The sequence below is a fragment of the Propithecus coquereli genome, unplaced genomic scaffold, assembly GCF_000956105.1.
Source record: "Propithecus coquereli isolate 6110/MARCELLA unplaced genomic scaffold, Pcoq_1.0 Scaffold119, whole genome shotgun sequence".
NCBI classification, from domain to species: Eukaryota; Metazoa; Chordata; class Mammalia; order Primates; family Indriidae; genus Propithecus; species Propithecus coquereli.
This window is the reverse complement of record NW_012135969.1, coordinates 3,742,954-3,751,818: the sequence shown is the minus strand read 5'-3', so window position 1 is coordinate 3,751,818 and position 8,865 is coordinate 3,742,954. Positions and strand designations below refer to the sequence as shown.

Here is an 8,865-nt window from a genome sequence, read left to right as displayed (position 1 = left end):
GGTTTATAATTTCAGTTTCAGCTGAGAAATCAGAAGCAAGAGGGCTTGAAGAAAGTGGTACACTGTCTTTATCATTAGAGTCAAGGTCCTTTTCTTCAAATGAAAAGGAAAACAGCACATATAAGCAACACATGAAAATCCACTTAATGCTTTGTCCCTGCTATGAATTCCTATTTAAAAATTAAGCTTGTGACTTTTCTGGAATATTTAAAACATACTCTTATATCTTTGTTCGAATTTCTGAATTCTTTGTCAGCAAGAACAGTTTTAATTTCTTTTTTATCTCTAGCACCTAGCACAGTACCTGGCAAGCACTATGATTACTTTTAATATATTGAATGTAGAACCTATTTATGTACAAAACTGAACCTAATGAACAATATCAACATAATCCTAACAAAAACAAATTTATTTTCAAAGGAAGTGCTTATATAACATAGCCAGGATTAGGACCCAATTGGATCTGAGTGTCCCAGTAGGGCAGACGTCTTACTACTTTTACTTAAATACATACCTGACTTACCACTGTTCTGTGGCTTCAGTTCTTTGGTAGTATGTCTAGAATAAAAAAAATAACATACTGACAACCAATTCTAAATGTGTGAAACAACAAAGAATATATCATCTACTATTAAAAACAATCAGGATATAATCCATATTACATAAGATACTTACTTTGGGGGAATTTTAGTTTTAGGTGGACTAGCATCTGATGGGACAAAATCTTCATCTTGAGTTTTTTCATCAAAATCTGAGAAATCATCATCTGAATCCAAATCCATTGTGAATTTGGTTTTTGCTATTAAAAATATATATATACAAAGAATCAGAGAGGGTAACAGGAGAGAATTTTTTTTTTTGAGACAGGGTCTTGCTCTGTTGCCTGGACTAGAGTGCAGTGGTGTCATCGTAGCTCACTGCTGCTATCTTCCTGGATTCAAGTGATCCTTCCGCCTCAGCTTCCCAAGTAGCTGGGGTTACAGGCATGTGCCACCACACCCGGCTAATTTTTCAGTTTTTTTTTTTTGAGACAGACTTGCTCTATTGTCCTGGCTAGAGTGCAGTGGAGTCATCATAACTCACTCCAACCTCAAGCTCCTGGGCTCAAGCGATCCTCCTGCCTCAGCCTCCCCAGTACCTAGGACTACAGGCATGCACCACCATGCCCAGCTAATTTTTCAGTTTTTTTTTTTTGAGACAGACTTGCTCTATTGTCCTGGCTAGAGTGCAGTGGAGTCATCATAACTCACTCCAACCTCAAGCTCCTGGACTCAACTGATCCTCCTGCCTCAGCCACAACCAGGTAAGTTTTTTATTTTGTGTAGAGACAGGGTTCTCATTCTTGCTCAGGCTGGTGTGGAACTCCTGACCTCAAGCGATCCTCCCGCCCTGGCCTCCAAAAGTGCCAGGATAACAGGCGTGAGCCACCATATCCATCCAGGACAAACATTTAATTCACAGATTGATATAACATTTCATGAATATTTTAGCTTCAGTTTAATATCCTAAAAGATGGTTGTTTTTCAAAAATTTAATATAATTTACTGCTCTAAGATATAGTAATTTCTGGGATTAAGTACTCTGAAATAATATTTAAATCTTATAACATATCTAAAATATTCTTTAGTTTTCCTTACTTGTTGTTCTCCGAGGCTCTGTTTCTCGTGGAGGGACATCAAAATTACTGTCATTACTGCTCATATCTGATTCTGAATCAGACCAGGGATTTCTCTTACTTCCCTTTTTGACTGGTTTAAATGGCAATGTAGTTTGTTTCTTTCTCTTGGTACCTAGAGGAGAAATAGAAATTAACCACCTTTAAATATTCTTAGACTCACTTTTCTCCATCTACCATCCATCTGTCCTTCAAATGTTTACTGAGCACTGTGATAGTACTGGGAATACAATGGTGAACATAGTCCCTGTTTTTGTCGTGCATATAGCTTGGTCATTTAATTTCATAAATAAATACAATGTGTTTATGTAGGGTATATAGTACACATGTATAAATGTCAGGCTTCTTCAAGAAAGAGATACTTGAGAGCTGAGATCTAAAGGTTAAATAGAACTTAAGTAGTTGAAGGGAGGGAGGTCACGAAACATTCCAATTCAGGACATACAAAGGTCCTGTGTGGAAACCCATGCACTTACGAAATGGAAAGCCCACTATGGCTAGAAAGCAGAAGGGGCAGTGGCTAGTCAGTGGCTAGTCCTGCTAAGGATTTTATTTTAAACAAGGAACCTATATGACCAGATTTGTGTTTTTAAAAGTTCTCTCAGGTTGCAGGGTGGAGATTGGAAAGGGGCAAGAATAGATGCAAGGAGGTCAATGGGAAGTTATTGCTGAAGTTAAGACAAGGGAGACAGTTCAAAGGGAAAAGAATGGCTAGGACCAAACCTTGAGGGGAGTAGGAAATTTGAAGTCACTCTGATTCTTTTCCCCAAATGTTTCTCATACCCATCCTTTGCTTTTTATTTCCCTCATCTTGGCCCACAAAGATGACAAGGACAGTCTCCTCTCCTTATTGGTCAGATATAGTCCCTTCTTCATATTCTTGTCAGGGGGATTTTCCTAAAGTACACCTATTTCGTATTTCCTAATTGAACCTAGTCTTAGCTATCTTCCCCCAACAACCTGGTGTTTAACTATCGATTTCCTACTATTTCCCAATATAAAACCTTCCACTCTGTTAGTGGAGCATTCTCTTTGTCCCATACACATTATATGCTCATTTTTCTTCTTCCAGTCTATAAAACCTAAATCTTAACCAATCTTTAAGACTCTATAACCCAACTTTTATCTCTTTCACAAAGCTTTTACAATCTACACCAGCCTACACTGATCTACCTCAACCTTTCTCTAAATCCCTACAGTGACTAGTATACAGTGCTTAACTTTCTTTCTTGAGGGTAAATGTAAATGCCATGCTCTCCAACTTCTCATGTCCTCACAATATTTGATATGATGGTGGGAACATGAATGCTCAAAATACTTAAAATGATTGTTGGTTATATATGCTAAATAATTGCTAGCTTGGTTTAAAATTAAATGTGTGCTGCATTTAAGGCAAATATATAATGTTGCAGAGCGTGGCACACATATTACTTTTTAAAAAAATACTATGATATTTCCTTATAAATGAACTGATATATATGTGTGCCTACAGAATTGAGCACATGTTATCTATCAAAAGTAGATACTCAGGATGGATATATAGACCAATCAATGTAATAGAATTGAGGGTCCATAAATAAACCTTAACATTTACAGTCAAATGATTTTTAACACAGGGGAAAGAAGTCTTTTTAACACATGGTATGGGAACAACTGGATCTCCACATGTAAAAGAATTAGGTTGGACACCTTTACAACATATACAAAAACTAATTTCAAAGTGGATCACAGACATAAATATAAGAGCTAAAACTATAATTCTTAGAAGACAACATAGGATTCTATCCTCATGACTTTGAATTTGGCAAAAGATTAGATATGACACCAAAAGCACAAGCATCAACAAAAAACAGGTAAACTGGACTTCGGCAAAAAAAAAAAAAATTTTTTTTTTTTGAGACAGGGTCATAGCTCACTCCAATCTCAAACTCTTGGGCTCAAGTGACCCTCCTGCCTCAGCCTTCTGAGTAGCTGGGACTACAGGTGTGCCCCGCCACACTAATTTTTCTATTTTTTTTGGTAGTCCCACTCTTGCTCAGGCTGGTCTCAAACTCCTGACCTCAAGCGATAATCCTCCTACCTTGGCCTCAGAAAGTGCTAGGATGATATGTGTGAGCCACCACGCCCGGCCTGGACTTTGGCAAAATTAAAAATTTTAATTTAAAGATTAAAAACCTGTGCTTCAAGGCTGGACGCGGTGGCTCACGCCTATAATCCTAGCACTCTGGGAGGCCGAGGCGGTGGGATTGTTTGAGCTTGGGAGTTTGAGACCAGCCTGAGCAAGAGCGAGACCCCATCTCTACTAAAAAAATAGAAAGAAATTAGCTGGACAACTAAAAAGATATAGAAAAAATTAGCCAGGCATGGTGGTGTGTGCCTGTAGTCCCAGCTACTCAGGAGGCTGAGGCAGTAGGATTGCTTGAGCCCAGGAGTTTGAGGTTGCTGTGAGTGAGGCTGACACCACGGCACTCAAGCTCAGGCAACAGAGCAAGACTCTGTCTCAAAAAAAAAAAAAAACCCTGTGCTTTAAAAAACCATCAAGGAAGTGAAGATACCCACAGAATGGGAGAAAATATTTGCAAATTGTATCTCATATGGGACTGGTATCTAGAATACATAAAGAACTCTTATAACTCCATAATAAAAAGACAACCCAATTAAACAATGAACAAAGGCACTGAATAGACATTCCTCCAAAGAAAGAAGCACATGAAAAGATGCTCAACATCATTAGCCAATACAGAAATGCAAACCAAAACCACAAGATACACTTCACACCCACTAGGATGGCTGGAATCAAAGAGAAAGACATAAATGTTGGTAAGGATGTACAGAAACCAGAACCATTGTATATTGCAAGTGGGAATGTAAAATGGTTCAGCTGCTTTGGAAAACAGGCCGGCAGTTTCACAAAAGGTTAAACAGAATAATCACATGACCCAGCAATTCTACTCCTAGATATCTACTCAAAATAAATGAAAATATACATCCACACAAAAACTTATATAGTACATAAATGTTCATAGCAGCATTATTCCAACAGCCAAAAAGTGAAAACAACCCAAATACCCATCAACTGATGAACAGATAAAATGTGGCATATTCATAAAATGAAATACTATTTGGCAATAAAAAAGAATGAAGTACTAATACATGTTGCTACATGGATAACTCTTGAAAACATCATGCCAAGTGAAAGAAGCCAGCTACAAAAGACCACATATGATATGATTCCATTTATAGGAAATGTCCACAATAGGTAAATCTAGATATGGTAGATTTTTTTAGTGGTTGCCTAGTGGAGGAAAGGGGGTTGGTGGGAAATGGGGAGTGACTGGTAATGGGTAGGTTTTTTTTCTTTTTTTGAGACAAGTTCTTGCTACGTTGCCCAGGCTGGAGTGCAGTGGCCTGATCATAACCCACTGTAGTCTCAAACTCCTGGGCTCAAGAGATCCTCCCACCTCAGCCTCCCAAGTAGCTGGGACTATAGGCATGTAGCACCATGCCTAGCTTATTTTTTAAACCATTTTTTATAGAGAAGGAATCTGATTATGTTGCCCAGGCTGGTCTTGAGCTCCTGGCTTCAAGTGATCCTCCTGCTTTGGTCTCCCAAACAGCTGGGATTATAGGTGTGAACCACCATACCTAGCCTAAGGCCTAATGGGTATAGTTTTTCCTTTTTGGGGTGATAAATTGTTCTAAAACTCTATACTAAAGCCACAGAATATTATACTTAAAATGGGTAAATTTGGTATATGAATATCTCAATAAATATGTTAAAAAAAAGGTTAGATGCTCAGTAAAGGCATAATCTGATGGTTAATAGAATTATTAATTCTATTTAGTTTACTGAGTGAGGATTACCTGTATCCCAGGCATGATGTGGAACTCTAGAGACAATATAAACATCACTAAGATGTGGTTGCTGCCCTCAAGCAGCCTGATATACTAGAACTTCATAATACGCTGGAAAGTGAAATCCAATAAACTGAGTGTTTTCTTAGATCCCAACTAAGGAATTCAAATTACCAAATTAACTATTTCATTACAAAATGATCTTTTCTAAAATGAATCAACTCCCAAGGACAATATTACGGAGGTTCAAGTAAAATTCATACACAGTTCTCCTTCATGTTACTCAATTCAACTCAACAAAAATATTTTGAACCTCTATGTGGAATGTACTCGGTAACAAACACAATTTAATCTTGACTTTATGCCATTTTCCTTAAAATGTTATAATACCTGGTTCTCTTTTCTGTTTCTTCTCTAATCTTTGTTTTAAGCTTTCTAGTTCCATACCATCCTCTTGAGGGCTTCTTTCAGTATTTTCACTCTAAAAGATACAAAAATGGTCAAGTTCTGCCAACTTATTACTTGGAATAATATACAGTCAAATATGCAAATATATATATATATATATATATATATAGTCGAAGAGTGCTTTCTTCTTTGGGTTTGGTTAAGAGCTCTGCATAAAAGCACAGGTATGACTTTTTCAAGATCCTAAAAAAAAAAGCAGGCACATAAGAAAGGAAGGTTATGGTTAGATACAGAATAAATTCCAAACTATGAGATTAGAAATTTTATGATATAATTTGTTTTAAGTGGAAACATGCTTTAACATTTATTTAACATTATAACATTTTCAAGAGTATTACCTTAATTTTCTTTCTATTTTTCTTTTCTGCCTCTGCTTTCATTTCTATGGTTACTTGGGGAATGACTCTTTTTCCACGTGGAGAAGGCAAAACTTCAGCCATTTGAGTTTTTTTCCCCTTTGCTTTCCCCCCTTTCCCAGGAAGTCCAACTTGTTCATCTTGTTTTTCCTTGGCTTCAACAGCCTACAAAAGGAATATAAGAAAGCAAATTTATAAGCTAACAGAGATATTATAGCATCTAAAAGACCATAAACTGATTTCAATTTGTTATTATCTTATGATAAATTTGTGATAAACTGTTCCATAACCACATACAGTATCAACAATAGTGAAGATACAATTAAGGCACACTTTGATAAGGTAGGTGTGGAGACAGAAGACTGGGTTCTTCTATTCCTGATTCTACCACTTAACTTTTCTGAGCATAACAAGGGGAAACTGAGTTAAGGATAAAATACATATATACATATATATTTTGAAAATTCATATAAGGATGTGGTATCAGTAATGTACGATTATCTGATCTACTAATTACAATGAGGTGGACATCTATACTGAAGTACAATAATATAAGTTTGCATGTTAGTTTAATTTATGAAATGATATTTTTTTTTTTTTTTTTTTTTGAGACAGAGTGTCACTCTGTTGCCCTGGCTAGAGCGCTGTGGCGTCAGCTGACAGCAACCTCAAACTCCTGGGCTCAAGCGATCCTACTGCCTCAGCCTCCCAAGTAGCCGGGACTACGGGCATGTGCCACCATGCCCGGCTAATTTTTCTATATATATTTTTAGTTGCCCAGCTAATTTCTTTCTATTTTTTTTTAGTAGAGACGGAGTCTCGCTCTTGCTCAGGCTGGTCTCGAACTCCTGAGCTCAAACGATCCGCCTGTCTCGGCCTCCCAGAGTGCTATGATTACAGTCGTGAGCCACCGTGCCCGGCCTGAAATGATATTTTTAAAAAATGTTAAAATAATGTTGGGAAACAAGCATTATTAGGGAGATTTAAGTAACAAAGGATCTTCTGAAACTGTCTGGCTACCTCTGAAGGTAAATAGGCTTTTCCTTTTAAGTTGACCTGGGGGACTGGGTTGGTCTTCTGCCACATTTAAGCTCTCTTTATCTTCTCAATCCCAAAAAGTCCTTTTCTTTATCAAAAATCAACTCCTGCCCTTTCCTCTCTGTCCATAAACTTCTGGGTAGTATGTTTCCTGTTATCATTTACTTTGTTACAACTAGTACTTAATAATCTGTTTCTTTATATGTTATTTTGGAAGGTATCCTTATGCCTCCTATATTCTCTCTATTTCTATTGATAACTGTGAAATTTCTTTACAAAGAGGTATATTGCTGGAATATACTATTTAATTAATAAAAATTCTAACATGGGCGTTATAAACTACACACCTCCAGTTCTTCAATAAAAGCAGCCAAGTCTTCTTTCCACAAATCTGATGGAGTCTTTTTCCTTAATGTGTCCAGCTCTTGCTCCTTTATTAAATAATCAGAAAGTTGAGCTAATATATGTACACAAACAGCATTTTCATGCAACACACAATTAAATATTTACTTTTACCATTAGAACAAAGCTAAGTAATAGGCACTGTCCTATTATCAACTCACTTTTTCATTTCTTAGTTTGCACAGTTCATCTTTCTTTTCCTTGGTTAGATACCAAAGGGGCATATCAAGCAGGTAGTTGAAGGTTGGTCCAGAATCTGTTACAGAGTCACTCTTTTCAGTTTCCTTTTCATTGTCACTCTCTTCATTTTCTTCTTCATCTGGAACCTAAAGGACAAATTAAAATGTAGCTTTTAATAGGATGTGTGAAACATAAATATTATACAGAACATAGTCTTTAGCAATATAGAAAAGTGCTAACTGAGAAATTACCTTTTGTTGGGCTTCTTTCCAGGCCTTCACAGGATCTGAATCATATCCCCTCTGAACCAGAACTTTAATTATTTCTTTCTTCGGCTTATTTTCTATTTAAAAAAAATGTAAACAGAGATAATGGTTTTGAACTATATATATATTAATGTACATTTTGAGACAGGGTCACACTGTGTTGCCAGATTGGAGTGCAGGGGTGCAATGATAGCTCACTTGTAACCTTAAACACTTGGGCTCAAGTGAGCCTCCTGTTTCACTGTCCTGAGCAGCTGGGACTATAGGCCCATGCCACCATGTCCGGTTAATTGTTTCGTTTTTTGTAGAGATGGGGGTCTCACTATGTTGCCCAGGCTGGTCTCAGACTCCTGGCCTCAAGTGATCCTCCTGCTTTGGCCTCCCAAACTGCTGAGATTACAGGCTTGAGCCACTGTGCCCAGCCAGTTTTGAGCAATATTTTAGAAAAGGGAGAAGATTTTACCATATTAAGTCAAAAGATTAAAACTGGAAATTAAACTGCCTTTGTCTTGCACAAATCTGTACATCCTGCTACAGAGACAAATCTCCTTAAACCATTGACAAATATAAATTACCACAAGCGGGCAGTCAAATCACACATGAGGTTTTTTTTTTTTTTTTTTTT

General features: G+C 37.1%; 1 protein-coding gene across 1 annotated transcript in view; it reads right to left on the bottom strand.

Annotated features, from left to right (window-relative positions):
* The window catches only part of TOP2A (topoisomerase (DNA) II alpha 170kDa), a 28,215-nt gene that overhangs the window by 1,746 nt on the left and 17,604 nt on the right, over positions 1-8,865 (bottom strand). Inside the window, exons 25-33 of the mRNA XM_012659798.1 lie at positions 8,226-8,317; positions 7,956-8,120; positions 7,740-7,823; positions 6,337-6,519; positions 5,921-6,011; positions 1,638-1,790; positions 676-799; positions 515-558; positions 7-93 (exon numbers count right to left, since the gene is read on the bottom strand). Coding sequence (XP_012515252.1) covers positions 7-93; positions 515-558; positions 676-799; positions 1,638-1,790; positions 5,921-6,011; positions 6,337-6,519; positions 7,740-7,823; positions 7,956-8,120; positions 8,226-8,317 — 1,023 coding nt within the window. The remainder of the gene's footprint in view (positions 1-6; positions 94-514; positions 559-675; positions 800-1,637; positions 1,791-5,920; positions 6,012-6,336; positions 6,520-7,739; positions 7,824-7,955; positions 8,121-8,225; positions 8,318-8,865) is intronic.